Source organism: Mytilus californianus, unplaced genomic scaffold, assembly GCF_021869535.1.
Source record: "Mytilus californianus isolate M0D057914Y unplaced genomic scaffold, xbMytCali1.0.p SCAF_10, whole genome shotgun sequence".
Classification (NCBI taxonomy): Eukaryota; Metazoa; Mollusca; class Bivalvia; order Mytilida; family Mytilidae; genus Mytilus; species Mytilus californianus.
In genome coordinates this window covers 60,338,065-60,358,440 of record NW_026262582.1, presented here as the reverse complement: position 1 = coordinate 60,358,440, position 20,376 = coordinate 60,338,065, and the positions used below count along the sequence as shown (strand labels likewise).

General features: G+C 32.1%; 1 protein-coding gene and 1 long non-coding RNA gene across 2 annotated transcripts in view; both read left to right on the top strand.

Moving 5' to 3' along the window:
- Nucleotides 1–15,264: 15,264 nt before the first annotated feature.
- The window catches only part of LOC127719113 (hemicentin-1-like), a 45,435-nt gene continuing 40,323 nt past the window's right edge, over nucleotides 15,265–20,376 (top strand). Inside the window, exons 1-2 of the mRNA XM_052225137.1 lie at nucleotides 15,265–15,280; nucleotides 15,611–15,643. Coding sequence (XP_052081097.1) covers nucleotides 15,265–15,280; nucleotides 15,611–15,643 — 49 coding nt within the window. The remainder of the gene's footprint in view (nucleotides 15,281–15,610; nucleotides 15,644–20,376) is intronic.
- On the top strand, nucleotides 16,099–20,041 carry LOC127718314 (uncharacterized). The gene is made up of 3 exons (XR_007989728.1): nucleotides 16,099–16,592; nucleotides 17,981–18,141; nucleotides 19,049–20,041. It is a non-coding gene; the product is annotated as an uncharacterized LOC127718314 (long non-coding RNA).

Here is a 20,376-nt window from a genome sequence, read left to right as displayed (position 1 = left end):
GCAATGTTGTTTTGTCTATTAATAAAAAAATATCCTTGCCCAATCGATGTACAAAAAAAAAGCTTTTTATCAGTTTTATTTATGAAATTCTTCATTTTTTCGGTTGTAGGAGAACTACACGAATAAAAGATCCTCGTTCCTTTTGTGGTAACATACTTTTATGAATTGAGATAAGTCTTAGGATTCGGTTTATGATGTTGTTTTGCGTAGTAGATAGCATCTGTGACAAAGGTGTGTGTGAGAACATAGATAAGTGTGTAATACATTGGAAATTAAGAGTACATACTGCGTTCTATGGTGTAAAATAGTTTTACGATATATTAATCGTTGAGCATGTACAATACATCTTTATTTTTTTATTAATTGCAACAGAAAAGAAGTGCATGTTAAATGTTTTTCTTGTATTTTCACAGTCGTACCAATAAATCATGTCAAAGTAAATAGAATAACAATACTTTATAATGTTGTTTTGTTTCTTTTTGATTATCCGAATAATTCCAAATAAAATCTTTCTACGTGTTCGGTTTTAAATTGCATTCATTTGATATACGATGAATGTTAGTAATGCAGATTAATATTAGCACCAGTGTATAAGATATCTACATACTTTTGAACAAGTTCTCAATAAATAAAACGATTATAATGTTTCAATGTTTGTTTAACATGTTCAAATAATGTAAACGGTACATATGTTTGCTGCACACTGAATGGTTCTTCAATGATGTTCGAGGCCACATTATTTGAAAATCCAAAGCTTATTAAGATGAAAAGCTATAAACCAGAAAGGACAAAAGTACAGCCAACGCCGAACAAAGGAATCAGAGCTCTGCATGAGGGTGATTTATTCCTTTATTGACAATAATTTCTAAATTTTGCAACAACAAATTTTAATAACACAAAATTCTTTACATGTATGCCATTTCTCAAGTACTAGCTACTCGACGCATCGCCCCAGTGGTAGTAATTACATGAACGATACCATTTTTTCTGCACCAAATGCGCACTTCGACAATAAATGTCCTTTCATTGATGCTTGAGACCAAACTCCTTGAGTCCAAAGCTTATTAATATTATGAAGAGCTATAAACCAAAAAAGACAGTACAGCCAAAGCCGGACAAGGATTAAGAAAGTTACATGAGGGATATATATTCCTTAATTGAAAATATATTAATAACACAAAATCCATATTTTCTACTGGGCTGATGATACTCTCGGGGACTATCAGTCCACTTGCAGAGACATCGACCCTTTGGGGTATGGTAAGAACATTTTAACATTTACTCTATACTTAACTTACAAAGGTATATTACAATAAAAGGTGCGGTTTTAATCAAAAAGTCAAATACGTTATGGATGAGATAATTATGACAGGATCAAACCATTAAACATAGATTATGAAAATTAACGCTTATCATAAAAGCTGCTTTGTTAAATTGAGGCACACTTTAAAATGTTATTTCGAGATAAACATGATAAATGCATGAATCTAGATAGCACGATTTCAAGAACGATATAAGAGTTTGCCATACGATTTCATTGTAACTTATTATAAGTTTAGAAAAATATGAGAAATAAGATTTTCCAGAAACAAAAAACGAACATAGAAATTCGAAAGGGTTCACGAATAAAATTCGACGAGACGAAGAAATGTCACGACAAAATAAATAGCTGGCATCTGCCTTTGTAGTTTTATAGGCATTCTATATCCGATTTAATTTCCTTTGCAGATGTATTGTCAGGATAAACGAGGGGACAACATTTTTTTAAATAAAATGCGGTTATCCTCGTCCAAAATCTTCTTTAATTATCGTTCATGTAAGCCTGATTGTTATTTATCTTTTTATTATATAATAATAGATTAACATAAAAGATATTTTGTTCATATAGTTGGTGCATTTACAAGTAAATAAGATACATTTAAATCTCAGTTCTTCATAATAAATTTTTGAGTCATAAGTTAAAAGGGCATTTGGTTTAGACAGATACAATCATTTTAATGTTGGTATCAATTATGCGCTAATCATTTTGTTAATGAATATGAATGCAATCCGTGCACTGAATTAAAGGATACAGTTATTTTATTACTAAGAGAATTTATAACAAACTATAATTAAAGATTGGGACGAGAAATACTCTTGTTTTAGATTTGTACATGGTTATTATCTAATTGTATAAGATACACTAGCTTGTGTATATCATTTGTAACATGTGTGAGCTGAGTTGACTCTTTCCTATGTCATGTTATTGTATTATTTAGTATAGTACATGTCCAAGGTGTATATTGTTTTATTCAGTTTTTTGTTGGTGCCAAAATGTATATATGTAAAGTTTTTGTTAAAATCTTTTTTTCACTCTAAATAAAAAAAGGGTTTTGACTTTCTATATTTATTTTGAACTGCCGAATAGAGTATACACATGTGCAACAAATAAGTTTATAATTAGCTTTTTTAAAGGCTATTCATTAGGCCATTGATGACTTTTAAAGGTTGAAACGATGTACATTTCGCCCATAGCAATGGACATATGTGATTTAATCAATAACACACAAAACACTCGCTCCTTTCCCACAAAAATCATTTGTTTGTCAAATTTTATTACTTTCAGAAGCGTACAACATGTTTTTCGATGTCTAATGTTAAACTTTCATAAAGGAACAGGACATACATGACATATGACGTCATTCTGGTATTTGCAAAAATTAGATCAACGACTGGCGGATTCATTTATTTAACACAATGAGACTCGGGTCATAAGAGAAATAGGTTAAGCAACTCGTAAAATTTGAATATCGCTTGATATCAACTCTCGTTATCTTATTCTAAAAGTAATAATAAACTCGCAAAAGAATCGTTTATTATATTGAAATATTGATATCAAGAGATTTCCTATTCTCATTCGTTATAAAACATGTAAGTCGCATTTACGATATCGATTATTTATTGCGGTGTACAACAGTTATCAAATTAAGAAAACTGAACCAATTTTCGCTCGTATAAACTACTAGTAGTCCTTTTTCTCCCGTCAATGTGCAGAATAATGGCTCGTCTTGCTTCTCATGTGATGTTGCTCTTATCGCTCCTGTCATAAAGTGAAGTACACTTTATAGTGAAATATGAAAAATGTAGGTAAGGATAAGAAAATATTAAATCACAAAACAATATACAGTATTCCTTCTAACACACTAAATATTCCTTTTATAAAAAGAATTATCTGTCATAAAATTTCACTTTCACTATGGAATATATTTAAAATGCATGTTGCTAGAGTCATGAATTTATTACATGCCTTTGATTGCCGTAAGCCTTCTCCATTTATTCATGTCTGCCTTCGGACACCTTGTCAGCTGAGAGATGAGCGCGGCATTTTGCAATGGAATAATTAAGAGACCCAAATAAGGTTTTTCGCAAGTGACATGACTTTATTCTAATACACAAGCTATGTATTTATATTTGAAGAGGCTAGTCAGAGCAACGTTAGTCATTGTCATTTCAACTTTGACGAATCATGATACTACGATCATAGATTTTTTACAATGCACTATTCAGCACTTCCTTGTTTTGCATTGAAAAAATATTAAATGTTGTGATGTTGAATAATAATGAGTGTATTTTTTATCCCCGGCTTAGTATATTTCTAGGAGTTTGATTGGTTAACGCACGTCTTTACAAAACCCATAGCCCCTGGGTGTTGCTAACCCATATCCCCGGACGTTGCCACCCATTATGTCGGGGAATTTCACGCGCGTTTTCCTTAGTTCCATGGTTGTTCCTTATGAAATATCGAATTCTGTAGATTTTCCATGATGTCTGTAAAATTAAATACGTAATCTACAAACGCAGTTGGAAAGCAAGTCCTTAGAAACGTCCGTTGTCGTCAAGCTCTATCAGCAACAATAGCAGGGGAAATTAATTAGGTGGCGCTAGAGTTGTCGAAGACGTCAAAAAGTCCGCCAAATCAATCGGCTAAAAATTCGACGTTTAAACAGTTTTTTCAACTTGTCATGCTTTTATTATAATTGATTTTTAAAGTTTGTAGGTTTTGTGAGCAATTTAGTTTCAATACGACATAGAAACATTGTCCAAAATAACTTTTATTTGCTATTTCTTTATCCTGTCCGTTCTAAAAATTATCAACCATCTTTTTTGTTTGCCAAAAACATCGAATTTGAATAACTTGACGTTTGCGTATCCGAATACGGAAAAGAACGATAAAAATCTTAAATGAAACCGGGTAACCTATTTCTAATTTCTACACAATTATGAAGGCATCATTTGTTACTGTAATACATCAATTTTAGTGACCACCAGTCATGTCAATTTTTAGCTGGTTTTGACTGAGTGTCTTGATCTTTCTTGTTTAAAACAGTGAATGTTCAACTTCCTTTTATTGTACCTGTTTTCAAAGTACTCTAAAATACTGATTTTATAAGAGATATGAATGAAATTGTGATTCAAAATTGTTGTTTTTCTAAATTCCACACACCATATCAAAGTAACTAAAACCCTTATCGATCCCCTACACAATTGACGGTGACATTGTTTTCTGTTTTCAACATACGTCATATAACGTTAACAAAATATGTGTCAGAGTCATGTGCATAGTGACAATTTACACATTGGAAAAGTGAAACAAAGATCATCTTTATTGCGTTTGAAACTGTACGTCTTAGAAAATTTCATTCATACTGGATACAAATCTGACAAATTAATGATAGCCTATGGATGGACAAAAGCAAGAAATAGCAATGGAAAATGCCTTGTAAAGAAAAATTCTGGAGGAAAAAAATATATGAAAAAGGAAATGAAGGTCAGTTAATTATTAATTAAATCTATAAGTTGAAAAACTTGCTTGCTTGATTATCTCTTTACTAAATAAGCTACAGTACTAAATGCAAAAACTATCTTATCAAGTCAAAGAAGAAAAAATCATAGAGATGTTTTCTTACAAAATTGAATTTATTCAAATGATAAATTTAACAATCCATTGATCATTAATTAATAGGCACAAGATTTGTCCCACCAACTTTCATTTCTGATATAAATATCTAATTATTAAGGTGAAATATACAATACTTTGTTTATAAATATGTATACCAGCTGATACAGCACCACTCAAGCCTATGTTTCTTAAGCCTATGTTTCTTAGTTGAACAATACAGTACTGCCTAGATAATATCGTACAAAAAGGATAAGTATACCAAAAATGTTGACAGAAATTCTTTTTTTTATCCATATCTACGAAGATATGAACGTAGATAACTTATAATCTTAACCATTTGAATGCGAGTTAATTTCCCTCAAGTTTATCTATCGACCTATTAGCTTTCATGAAACCCTGCACCGCTAAATCGACATATAAACATATAAGATATCAAGTGCTAAATAATTTGTTATCTGTTACAAACCATAAACAAAATTTTAACTAGATATTTACCAACCTTATTCAACTGAAAAATTCATTTATTGGTTTTAGTTCATTAATCAATGCATCACTTCAAAATATTTTTCCTATTCGCAAATAAATGTGACATACGATCATTGGACTTATGTCATTTTCATCTGATTATGAAATTGTTTATCTTTCTCAACTTGAAGTTTGTATTTCCTTTAACTATGGTATCCCCTTTTGAATTCCTCTTTGTAAATATGACGTTGTATTGGTAGAAATAGAACAGTACGAGTTGTTATATTTTTCAATATTGCTAACCCTTCAGTAGTGACCTACTTACATCTTTATTTCTTTTCACAAACTAACTTTTTGACGTCATATAGCTTTTTTTTTTATTTAAGAGTAATTTTTTTAAAGAGAATAGGTACAGGCGTAGTTTATTGCGTAAACTTGCAAGACCGAAAGAACTGGAATTTGTAACTGGTCAAATGCCATTTAAAAAAGAATGGCGTGCATGTTGACTTGATAATTGGTTTTTTTCTTTCTGTTGTTGATTTTCAATACAGAAAAGGTGTAGTTCGAACACAATTTAAGATGATGCCCATTAAAGTATGAACCTACTTTCTGTACAAATACTAAATGACAATGTGAACGAAACAATTACAAACTATAGAAAAATATCCATCCAAGTAATCACTCAGTAAAACTAATAAATATCGCAATGTAATAAGCTACATATAGTAATATAAAATATTTTTAATTATAACTGTTGTTAAATTATTTAATATAGTATTGTTTGATATCGGCAAAAAACAATTGTCAAAGTCATTTAAAATGTGTTGATTAAAGGTCGCTTTGCATGATGATCTAGTTAAATACATTAAATATCAGCTGGTACGTTTATAATCAGTGCCATCATTGGAGATTAACTCAAACAAAATAGTGCCAAGGTAGTTCAAATGTGGGCTAATGTTCTAAGTTATCGAACTATTCAAAGTAAAAATTAACTGTTAAGATTCTGATGATTAAGAAATTCTAAGTGTCATTGATTTCTGTGTCGTTGGATGCTGTCTCATTGACACATTCATAATATCGTTATTTCACTTAGAAAAAAAAATGGCATATGTGTCAATATGGCAGCAACCAACCGACTACATATCAAATTGTATATTATTCCGAGAATATAATGGTTGCCGACAAAATTTTAAAAAATGAAGATCTGCCGTAATTCCTCAATCACATTATAATCATTGAGATATGATCTACTACAGCTATGTCCTTTGAGCCATATAAGAAATAAACTCCTCATAGAATTCAGGCATAAGAATGTGTATGCCAGACGCGCATTTCTTTTACAGAACATGCCTAAAAATCATCATTGACGCTCGAATTAAAAAAAGATACAAAGACGAAGTTGTAGAGAATACTATCCTTATGATTATCTTCGTAAAAGTACCCACCAATATCACAATACATTGGATTTCGGAACCAAAAAATCGAAATAGTAATTGAGCCCAGCACAGACATTTCTCGCTTTATAGAGTAGAGCATTGTGATATATATTTCATCACTGTTGTATATTTTAAGAAAACAAACTAAGAAAAGGAAAATAATTTATTTGGATCAATTTATGAATATTAAGTACACAATTTTGATATCACGTTTCTCCGTGTATGGTTTTGTTACCTTGACTAGTCATTGCATTAAGTTAGGTTCTGTATGGTTTCATCGGCTATTAAACGTTTGTATCATTTTTTCCCAAGTATTATTACACGAGTCTTACTAAAGAGACATTACTTGTCTAAATACGCATCTGGTACAGTGGTACCTTTATTGATATTTCGGTATAGCAGCTTACGAACTATCTTTCTCCGAGAACATTATTCGCAACGTTTTAGACATATACGACCTAAGGTGAATTTGGCTATTATTGTATGTTCCATTATTAAAATGGAATCTCGAATTCCCATTTTAACATCAAATTTTGATCTTTTGATCCGGGATCTCTCAATCTTAAAATATTAACTTATAATTGAAATTTTACAAATTAAAAGATGTCATTTGTTTTGCAATTAAAATGTAAAAGAGATGTATATAACACTTTGTTATTAAAATTAAGTTTGACATTCTTAATTCTGAAACTGTTTTCCCGTTTCTACATGTCGATTTACTAATTTACAAATATCGTTTTGATATCAAAAGAAAGTTTGTCAAAAAGTTAGTTCTGATAATTTAAATACGTTTGTAGGTTTTTATATTCCTATTTTAACTTACGTTAATAAACAAGTTAATCATTTTACATAGTTATGCTTATCTTTTGGGCTTCAATAGCATAAACATTAGAAAGCCGACATAGATTTCCTCGTTTTCCTGGGCATATTGAAACCGTTGAATAATGCTATGTGCTTGACTAAAATTTATATGAAGTAAGCTTTTTACATCTTTTTTTTTTAAATAATATGTACAAACAAAAAGGAAAGTGATATCGACATTAAATTGTCATTTGATAGCTGATAATATACATTATCTTATCAGAACTAAAATTCATCTAGTTTGTACTTCTTGCTCAAGTTTTGTCAAACTTTGTCAAACTTTTTATTGATATTGAAATATATTCCACAAAGACATTTGTAAGGACGCATGAAATTAATAGCGTGTTGTTTTCATTATTTTATAAAAATAAATGAGTCATAAAATAGATCTGGATTAACTTTATTCAAGATATTTCAGAGTGTCAATACTACAGTTCAAAAGTACTCGGTTTAGTAAATAGATGATACTATAACTGCCCTTGAATGTTTACTATATAACATGTTTGTTCGCTATGGAGATTCTGTATATTGTCAGGTTATCGGAATTCCCATGAGGACTAACTGTGCACCAATTATTGCGGACCTGTTTCTGTATTGTTATGAGTTACAATTTATGACTAAAATCAGCAAAGACCCATCGAAACAACATCTGATTTAAAATTTGATAACACTTTTAGATATTTAGATGATATATTGGCTCTCAATAATGACGACTTCAGTATGTACACTCAAGAGATTTATCCTGCCGAACTGACTTTAAATAAAGCTAATACTAATATGAACACTGCCCTTTCCTGGATCTTGATATCTTTATCTTTAACGGGAAGCTTAAAACCAAAATTCATGATAAAAGAGTTGATTTTTTGTATTTACTATTGTTAATTATCCTTTTGTAGATGGGGACGTTCCCTTGTCGCCATCTTATGGTGTTTATATATCTCAACTTGTTGGATTCGCTCGTGTATGTAACAACGTATTTGATTTCAACGAAAGAAATCTCTGTACTACTGAAAAATTATTACACCACGGTTTTCGATATCACAAACTAGTCAAAACATTTCCTAAATTTTATCATCGGTACAAGGACATCATTCGTAAATATAAATCAACATGCAGACATCTTATACGTTCAGGTATTTCACATCCAATGTTTTAAGGTAATATTCTTTACAGAGCACAAAAATGTCGGCATTCAACTCGAAAGCTAACCAAACCTTTAAACAGACTTATTCGGAAAGGATATAGTTACGATACTGTTGTCAAGTCATTAAGGATTGCATATTTTGGTATTGATATTGATTCACTCATAGGGTCTTTGCATCGGAAATAAACACATTTATTCTAAAACCAGTTGTTGGCATGATACGGGTTATGTTCTTCTCATATATTTTATGATGGTATGATACTAAACCCCTAACGGGAGGGATTGAGCTTGATTCTCATATGATGAAGACATAATCTTTTAATCAGTTCAACAGAGGTCTGGAGCTAGCATGTCAGTAACTGCTAGTAGTCCTTTGTTCATTTATGTATCATTGTCATTTTGCTTAGTTTCTTTTGTTACCTATTCTGACATCAGACACGGACTTCTTTTAAACTGAGTTTTACTGTGCGTACTGCTATATGTTTCTTTATTCTACATTGCCTAGAGGTATAGGGGGAGGGTTGAGATCTCACAAAACATGTTAAACCCCGCCGCATGTTTGCGCCTGTCCCAAGTCAGGAGCCTCTGGCCTTTGTTAGTCTAGTATGTTTTTTTAATTTTAGTTCATTTATATGTTTTGGAGTTTAGTATGACGTCCATTTTCACTGAACTAGCGCACAATTTTTTTTAGGGGCCAGCTGAGGACCACCTCCGGTTGCGGGATTTTCTCGCTGCATTGAAGACCCATTTGTGGCATTCGGCTGTTTTCTGCTCTTTGGTCGGGTTGTTGTCTCTTTGACTTATTTCCCATTTCCATTCTCAATTATAGATTGATAGCTTTATCTTTAAATTCTGCTGTGGAATAATGAATACAACATGGGGGAAATAAAATGAAAACCTTTACAAAATTAAGGGTAGCAATAGTTAAATTACTAAGCAATATGAATGCAAAGGAGAGAACTATTATAATATAGCTTTGCCTATAGTCAAGTTTTCGTATATTTATGACATCTTTACAATAAACATTATAAATCGATTGGACGTGCACTAATTAAAATATTTTTTTTAGATACATGATTTTTTATAAGGTGTTATGTGCTTTGAAATACCTTTCAGTAACTGTGAGTAGTCCCAGATCAATTTTTTGTGTCTCTAGTATTTTTGAGCTCTGTGTGATTTGATACGTCAAGCCTTTTTAATTGAATTTTTACAGTTTTCTCTTATGTTGTAATGTTTAATGTTAGAAAGATGGTTGAGAGTCCGCTAACTTTATTAACCACGCCAAGTTATGTTTGTGCTTTATTATGTATTATTGTACTCTGACCCATGAAAATTTGCATGTTTACTTATTTCAGTCATAGATCATCGATTTAACGTAGATATAAAACTTAAACTCGTAGGTATAATGTCCCGTGGGGATTTAATTTTTAAAAAATTAGTTGTCGGTTGAAATTCTAAATATACAGGTATTTGTATCTGATATAATATTTTGGCTTTACAATTTAAGATTGAGAAACACGTTGTATAGCACGCGCTTGCACAATTTGCTACAGCCGGTAAGTAAGACCTTAACCGTAGTTGTCATTACTATCATAATTATGTTCTGTTCATTTCTTATTTTTTTAGGATCGCTATGAACACCGTGCACATTATTTGTAAAATAATAATTGAGTTTTTAAATCAGAACTTAGGTTATGATTGTGTCTTCAGGCAGGCATCGCAATCAGACAATTTCGGCACAAATCTTTGTTTTGGTTCTTGTACATTCACAGACCTGTAAAACTCTAACACACGATTTCTCAAAATGCAATTGCAAAAAATGTAACTGAACTTTAAAAATGTAATTTTTAGATTTTTTTAATTTAGAATTTATGTTGTAACACTCGTTAAATTCATCGCATGCTCTTACTTCCATTCTTCATTTTTGCATGACAAGGCCGGAAAGACTAGGGCAAGTGAGAGGCCTATGAAGAATTCTGCAATAGGTTTAGCAAAAAACATATTAGGTTTAAATGCAAGTTACATGACTGCTTGTTGATCCATTTAATTATTCATTATACTTTATATTACGACCGTTGATTTTCTACAATAATTATGGTTCGGCATTCTGCACTTGATTTTCCTTCATTGAAAACTCTACCAATTGATTTCATGTCGAACAATTATGTCGTGTACTTTTAAGGAAATACGGTACAGTAAAGATCCCTGGTTGATTTTTTCCTTCGATTTTGAAGTTAATTGTTTTATGCACGATTGAAATATACATAGAACAATATACCAGCAAAACTTTCTTTTGGAGATAATTCAGTTTGAAATATGCACGTTTCACCTAAAAAGGTCAACATTTTATTGTAAAATACTTTTCAGAAAAGAAAAAATAACACAGTTTTATAACGGAAAGATATATTTAAACACATTTTTTACAAAGTGATCATGAAATCATACAAAAAGTCGTATTAAATGTGTTCTTTTTATACAAAAGTAAACATAAAACAGCCAATTGTTAAGTTTAACTTGTAAAAGATTCTTTAAGTAGTGCATAGTCAATTGCAAAGGAAACAAAATGGGGGTTCATATGCTTATTTGTAGTTAGAAATGGAAAACCCGGTTTGTTAAATGCCAGATATCCTATCTTCATTTTTGGCGCTAAATTTCGACGCTGCGTTTTTTTAATGAGACATCGTCGTGCAGCTTTTCCCGCCGTACATGAAACGGAAATTGCTGCAATTCACGATTGTATTAATGATAGAAAAGTAAACGTGCCTCGAATTTTATGACCAGTAGTAAATATCGCGTGCTTAACTATACATGTTCTACATATTCGTTCTCCGTTACAAATAATTTGAAATCACGTACTAGTAATAGAGTTGATGATGTCAGTGATTTTTTTCCGGAGTTTTGTATGCTTATCGTTAGCAATGTTGCGAAACCAATGTGTTCAAATTGATGCCTTGTTTTCTATCCTTGCTCATATGTCGTATGCCCTTAAGTTATAACAATAACTTACATGACTAGTTCCCAGCCTGAAACACTATTAAACGGTTTTATTGTGTCTGACATTCTGTACAATTGACTTTTGGTATTAAATTCGAGAGCATTTCCTGGATTATTTTTCATTTCTGCACTACATCAACCGAACAATAGTTTTCGAAATAAGAGTGACGAAGTCAGGATTTCTGTAGATTAATAATATTGAGTTTGGCTTCAGCAAATGCTATTATTCTTTAAAAGGTATTTAGGAAGACATTTCTCTTATATCGTTTTAATTCATTTTTATAACGATTCTTGCTTAAAACACATTTTCTACGATATTTAATAATACTTTATTCCACATGCTTTTTTTTTTTTTGTATTATTTCACTGATAGAAATAAAGGCAGACGGAGATATTTGTTGGTGCTTATTGAAGCTTCGTTCTGCAAATAAGCTTTTGTCCATGTCACATGTTAAGAATATTTCCTTTCTTCTCCAAAATAATTATGTTTTTGGTACTACAGCTTTGATATTCTTTAGGAATACTGTGTAATTCGGAAACTAAGAAAAGTCGTATTTTTTTTTTTTTTTTTTTTTTTTTTTTTTGCATTTGTTCTTGTCAAATGACATTTTAATCATAGAAAAACTAATTAAAGAATTTTAATAGAGAAAATTATTCAGAGAGTGACAGAACAACACATTATTTCACGAATGCGCGTAGCGCATGAGTTATTTATCAGGATTGTTAAGTCACGACTACAATTTTTTTTCGATATTTTACATGTTTGTTCTTTTTATTACACTGACGAGGGCTTAAAAATGGGAATAAAATAGAACATACAAGGAACAAACTATATCCTTCTTCTACGAATCTACAATGTGTTTTGTTTTATGACGTCACATGTGAAATTATCGGTTTAATTATACTGTGAAATCACGATAATTTATCGCAACAAATGTAATAAAAAGAAATAGAGATTTAACATGAAGACTTTTCTTCTTTTACATGTCTTATTTTTGTATTTTATATTGAAAAAGATGTAGTCCGAAATAAATCAAAATTTAAGATAAAAATTAAACATCTGAACCTACTTTCTCTATGAATTATAAGAAGGAAAGATTAATGTTATTAAACAAAAACTATAGAAAGGCAATTTAACATAAACATGACAAATGATCAATAATATGAACAGAACAAGTAAACCCTAATCGACATAATCTCTCAGTCTAATTCATAAATATATCAATACCATCTCACAAACATGTCATCAAATAACCTGCATATAGTAAGCTGTAATACACTCAATAATATCAGTTGTTAAAAATGATCATATTGTATTGTTTAATATCGGTCACAAACAATTGTCCAAGTCATTTAAAATGTCCTGCTTAAGGACGATTTGAATATCAAGTAAATAAAAACATACCTTAGTACTAGCTAATATATAATTAAGTCAGAACTATAGTGGAGATTGACTTATAAAAATTATAAGTGCCAAGCTAGACGCAAATGTGTGCCCAAAAATTGAAAGAAACTGTTAAAATTCTAATGATCAAATAGCTTTGAATTGTCATCGAATGCTATCTCATTCTACCACTCATAGAAACGTAATTTTATTTGGGAACATACAGAAAGGGAGACTTGGAATATACGTCAATGAGACAGCAACCAAAGGACTACATGTCAATCTGTAAACTAGTTTAGACTAAAGGTTGTGAAGAAATTGGACAACACAATGGCAGAGCTAAAATAAACCCCCAAACTCCCAAAACATAAAGAGATGATCTACGGCTTTGAAGTCCTTTGAAACATCATAAAGCACATATTATCATTTTTGTTATCTCTTTTCAAAACAACCAATAAAAATAACAATAATTGGATTTCTAAATTTAACAAAATTGAAACTTTATTTTTGAGTCCAGCAAGTCATTGAGATATATTACAGCAGAGCACTATCACATAGATGTCATCATTGTTTTAAATGTAAAAAAAAAACGTAGATAAAGTCAAAATTCGAATATGATCATTTTAGATATCATACTTGTTCTCGTGCATTGCTTTGCTATCTGGTTCGGTTTTTTGCTTTACATTTGGTCCTCTTTTGTTTTATCGGTATTTCTACGTGTGTATGATATTTGGATTGTCACATATGTTGGCCTCGAGCATCACTGAAAAGAAATTGATTGTCGAAATGCTTCTAATCTAACATAGGACTCGAACTTTTTTCGATTAATTTTTACCGTGCGTATTGCTGTGTTTTTTTCCCCTCACATTTGCTAGAGGTATAGCGAGAGGGTTGAGATCTCTTAAAGATTATCCAACCCGGCGCATTGTTACGCCAGTCAAAAGTCAGGAACCTCCAGCCTTTAATTTGTTAATCATGTGTGTGTGTTTTTTTTTATTTTTATTTTTGTATCATTGGCAATCATGCCACAGCTTCTTTTTTTATATATACGGTCTAAATACTCATATGGTCTTGTCCGTTAATAACCATATGAGTATACGCATATGTTCATGACCATATATTGTTGTACAGATAATCATGCACTCTTATACTAAGAAAAACGTCTTATTTGTGCAGTATACTAATTACAAATTTCATATTTTATATTGCGACTTAAAGGGTTTGTGGATTGATTTCCATCCGGAGGGCTCAAACATTTATTTTCGGAAATGTATACAATGCCCCATCCAACCGCCCCCCCCCCCCCCCCCCCCAAATAAAAGAAAATAAATCTAGTAGTAATATGACCAAAGTGCACCTTTAAAAAAAGATCTCATTCATCTAATGTCACTTTTTCGTTATATAGTACAACAGGGAATTTAAGAAAAGTATGTTATTAAACGTACAGCCGCACAGTAAACCCCCCTACCGACCTTGCAAGGACTGTATAGCCAGTCAAGGTCGTTAAAAAATGCCATATATATTAACCCTTCTGGATGTACGTTTATACATCAAACCTTTGCGCATAGGTCATATTTTACAACGTCTAGTGCATCGCATTCAATGTGTGGTTTAGTTTCAGTAATTACAGTTAGGTTATGTTTTTCTATTTTTATTTCCTTCAGAAAATGAATGGACATCGTGGTATACTTAAGGCAATTTTGGTTTTAACAGGTAGCTATATGTAACATATAATACATTTTACTGTATGTATTACGCATTTGATTTAAACAGGCAATTGCCCGAAAGCAGGCTGATTGCATTGTCGGCAAAGGATATATTCACTTTGTATTGCTTTTTCAGTATTCCCTAATAAGAGACTGACTACGGACAGTCGTGAATAATTCACATATCAAACATAACATTGAAAGTTGTTATTAAATGTACAAATGTAGAAAAAATTATAATAACATCAAATATAAAAATTGATGCGAATCTGTTGCACGAACTGAGACTGGAATGTCATTGGAGAATAAGACGGAACACTGCTACAGAATAAACTATGTACATTGTACATAGTAAATAATGAACAATTACTATCACACATTTTTGAAAAATGCTGAATTTCAAGATATGGTTAACTGAATTTTTTATGATTTTACGATCGGGAAATAAAATGTAGCAATATTTAACCCTTAAGAAATGATCCGTTTGTAAATGACGTATTCGTATAGATAATTAGCATGGTAAAGATAATCTTAGAGTTTGAAGTTATACAACAACTATCCGTATAAACTTAATGTAAAATGTAATGTGAAATTTCAAAACCTTCAGCAAACACAAACACGTCTCCAAATATTGTATATCTGATGGTTTACACTTACATGACATATATTTTAATCTTACAGTTATATGTATATTCCATGAAGGTGTTGTACAAGGTAAGTGTCTTTAGATCAACTCGTTTTCAACAAAATATAGAACATTTCCCGGTTATGCTGGGTATTTTTTTAGAATGACTCGAAAATGCTTACGCCTTATGTGATCATTTCATGTCTTCTTACACACATATTGAACATGTAATTGTTTGCTTATTGTTAAATGCCACCACGTTCTAATATGTACCATTCAGTTGCATTTATTAAACAAGTAACGTCTTAAATTATCTTTACAAGTGATGTTGAAAAGAGGCTACTTTGAATATTACTTATTAATGTAACTCTTCTAAATATTGTTTTATAAGTGTCCAATCATACAGATTTTACTAGCTTCAACAAATTGTAACAGTCATTTTATTATTTTTCCCATGAAAAATAAAAACTCATCCTCCTGAAACACTAATTTCTTTTCTGTCGCACTTATCTTTCATATCGTATATTTCTTATATAGCAATCTAATTAAAATTAAATCTCCGCACTTGCTCCTCGTTGTTTATATGTCGCGCGTGGGAGATCTAACAACAGCCGCTTGAGGGTCATGTCTAGGGTCAAATTTGGTGAACTTTGACCGACCAATCAGCGTGCAGAAATTCAATTTCGATTAACCAATCAGCGACGGGCTTGTATACCATTATCGGATCGTTAAAAAACATGGATGCGCCCAGTTTGGACAACGTTTTGACAAAAGTTTTGCCAAAATTTGGTATAAATGATATAAAGAAGGAGCAAAAGGAAATTTTAGAGTGTTTAGTTAACAAGAAGAAGTGCGTGGCTGTACTCCCGACTGGTTTTGACAAGTCACTGCCGTTTCAACTGTACCTTCCAGTTGTCCGGGCGGTTATTGAAAACAGTTCTGACTGAAAAGTTTGAGTCTGTTGTCCCTTAGTAGCTCTGATGCAGGACCAGGTGGAAAAACTCTCGCACATTGGAAATATTACTGCTGCATACAAAGGTTAGTATAACTTTAGCATGCAGTGGTAGTAAGGCTTCAATAAATGGAATAGTCTATACTATAGTATTTAATGCCATTAAACACCTAATTTATATTATAATTATTATGTTGGCAGTGTTGTATAATAAAGATGTTTATAACACATGAGAAATCAGTTAGGGGGTGACATGTTATCCCCCTGTACAGTGGCGGATCCAGAACTTTTTGTAAGGGGGGCCCACTGACTGACCTAAGAGGGGGCCTGCTCCAGTCATGCTTCAGTGATTCCCTATATAATCAACTAAATTTTTCCCACAAAAGGGGAGTCCAGGCCCCCCTGGATCCGCCTATGCTGTTGGAGCTACTTATATAATTAATGCAATGCCTCTATCTTACAAAAATGTCTCAAGACGTTGTTCCCACACCTTATGGTGTCTAGATGCAGGGCCCCCTTTTCCATAGTCCTGGATCCGCATCTGACCAGGCAAAGATGTACATGTATGCCTTATCAAATAAAATAAAATTTATTTGCAGGAACAAACATTTAAACATTAGTATATCAACACATACACATGACTAACAGTAACAAAGCAGTAATATGAAACTTAGATATACATGAGCAAAGTTAAAAAAAACTGCAGAAGCAGTTCATCATAGCCATGGTAGCACATAAATTTGTCTCATTTCACCGAGAACAGATTGTATCGGTCATATTGCCAGTATTTTACAGTCGTTTTGGCCATAATGCTAGTTCTTCATACTTTGTATAAAGACATATACTACATGTTGTATTAATGAAGCACCAGAGTCCAAGGGAAGTGTTGTTAAATTTCATGTACTAATAATCTATCTCAAAACAAATATACATGCATATAAGAATAAGAAGATGTCGTACATGTACAAGACTTGAAGTAAAATTGCCAACTCAACTCTCCACCAGACAACACATGACAAAGTTTACAACTATAGGTCACCATCTGACCTTCAACAATGAGCAAAATGATACAGCATAATTAGCTTTACATGGCTCAGAAACGTGCGGGAAACTTAATTTTTAAATTAGATTGTTATTAGTAATGTTTGTGCTCAGGTGTTAAACAATGAAAAAATAAAAAAAAAAATATGAAAAAGTGCAGTCTAAAAGACCTTGTTGGATGGCCAAACAGATACATTGGCAGAAACATCTCAAAATCGAGAAAATATGCCATGCATTCATTGAAATCTCAGCTATATTCATTTCTGTATTGGACTTTACAACAATAAGAATTATTTCATTGGATTTCAATCTTTAATCGAACGCAGTGAAATGGAGAAAGGGTATTTGTACAGTGTACATTTAAATTATAGAAGTTATCATAGAAATATGTCTTTTTGGAGACTGCCCACCTACATTTTTTTTTGCATTTTAGGATCATCTTCCCCAGAGTGAAGATCAATTCAAAGAGGGGTTGCTAGATGTCATTTTTGCATCTCCAGAAACATTGGTTGGTGATCCCTATTGGAGAACTTGTTTAAAGAAGTTGAACATTAAGTTGGTTGTAATTGATGAGTTTCACACAATAGCAATTTGGTAAGTGGATACAATGTTTATTCCCCATGTTCATTTCTATTCGCACATTTACATGACGTATTATGGTATACCGTTGTCTATATAAAAAAGAATAGTGGTAGGATTGCCAATGAGACAACTCTCCACAAGTGACCAAATGACACAGAAATAAACAACTATAGGTCACCATATGGCCTTCAACAATGAGCAAAGCCCATACCGCATAGTCAGCTATCAAAGGCCCCGAAATGACAATGTAAAACAATTCAAACGAGAAAACAAACGGCCTAATTTATGCATAAAAAATGAACGAAAAACAAATACAAATGTATGTAACACATAAACAAATGACAACTACTGAATTACAGGCTCCTGACTTGGGACAGGCACTATACAGAATGTGGCAGGGTTAAACATGTGAGCGGGATCCCAACCCTCCCCTAACCTGTGACTGTCTGTCAATCGTCAACCTGTCAGACAGTAACTCAAAAACTATTCAACTAATTTGCATGAAACTTTGATGAATTGTTTCTATATATTGATGTGTACTCCCTTCCCATTTTTATGAATTTAGATTTTCAAAATATAGAAGTAAAAAATTAAGACCACTGGTACAGAACTGTACAGCTTTCAAGAACGAGATAACCTAATACTAAAAAGTAAGCTCTTTTAAGACCACTACTTGCAAAATGATGAACCATTACAATGTAATTATAAGAATGTATGAAAAATAAAACCCTAAACAAATGTGATAGACAGCAACCAACAACAACCACTGAATGATAGGCTGTTACATAACAATATGGACAAGCACATACATGTATTTAATTTTGTTTTGCCATAAGAATTAACAATCTAGGCAAGAGGTGCTGATATTTACCTTTTACAAAAGTTTTTATAGAAGTACTTATTTCTATTTTTCTTTCAGGGGCCAAGATGAAGGAGACAGAAAAAAAGGCTTTTCGAAAATGGTTTTCAAATGTAGGTGAACTAAGATCCCTCTTTTCCGATGCTACAGTATTGGCTTTAAGTGCAACTTGCACTGTAAGCTTTAGGAAAAAAGTCATGAAAATATTGCAGCTAGCGGAGGACACAACAGAAATTAATTTATCACCAAACAAGTCTAATATTAAACTAGTATCTTCCAAAATTAAAAATTAAATTGAAATGGGAATGACATGGTTAGTAGATGCATTAGAGGAAAAAAGTCAGGACTTCCCACGTACACTTTTGTATTGTTCATCGATAAATGACACTTCCAAACTTTATAAATACATTGTAACAGAATTGCCACATTGTGCCAAGTATATTGAGATGTTCCATTCTGAAACTCCAGATGTTAACAAAAACATCATAATTAATGCATTGAAGGAGGAAAGTAGTGTTTTGAGACTTATTTTGTCAACCAGTGCCCTGGGAATGGGTTTAGATGTAAAAAAGTGTAGTGGAGTGGTATTATTTGGACCTCCAAATAATCTGGTAGATTTGCTGCAAGAAATAGGGCGAGTGGGGAGGGATGGAAATCCATCAGTTGCCATTATCCTATACAATGGATACCACTTGCAGAAGTTGAAACCGGAAGCTAAGGCAATTCTTAAAGCTAAAGATTGTAGGAGAAAGGATCTGATGTGTAATTTCCTCAGAAATTCAGACTTGGATGATTTGATGAAGAAAGAAAGCAGGAAACATTCATGCTGTGACTTGTGTACTAAGTCTTGTAATTGTGAATCCTGTGATATGTTACCTCTTGAGAAGTTATTTCTGTCAGAACAAGTTGTTGAGGAGCTCGAGGAGCAAGAAGATTCTGCTGTTTCAGATAGCGATACTGAAGACTACAATTTGTCGGCCTATGAATACTTCGAAGATCTTGATATGGCTTTATTAGAAATACAAGATGATTAAAACAGTTGATATTTATTTATTTAATTTTTCAGTATCTGGTTTCTGTAACTTATTCAACTTTAGACTCTTCAATTTTTTTTTACTTTTAACCCCCTTACAATTGCTGTATTGCCACTCTAGATCTGGGTTCATGTCATGCCTGCAGCTGTCAATGTGACTAAAAAGAGATGTAGCGTATAAAAACAAATGAGACAGTAACTGATTGACACACATCATAAGATATTTACTTGTTTTCATCTTAAAAATAAAGAGATGCGGTATGATTGCCAATCAGACAACTACCCTCCAGACTTTTCAATAACTTGATATAAGCAATTGTAGAACAACGAGAAAAACCCATGCCTTTAGTCGGCT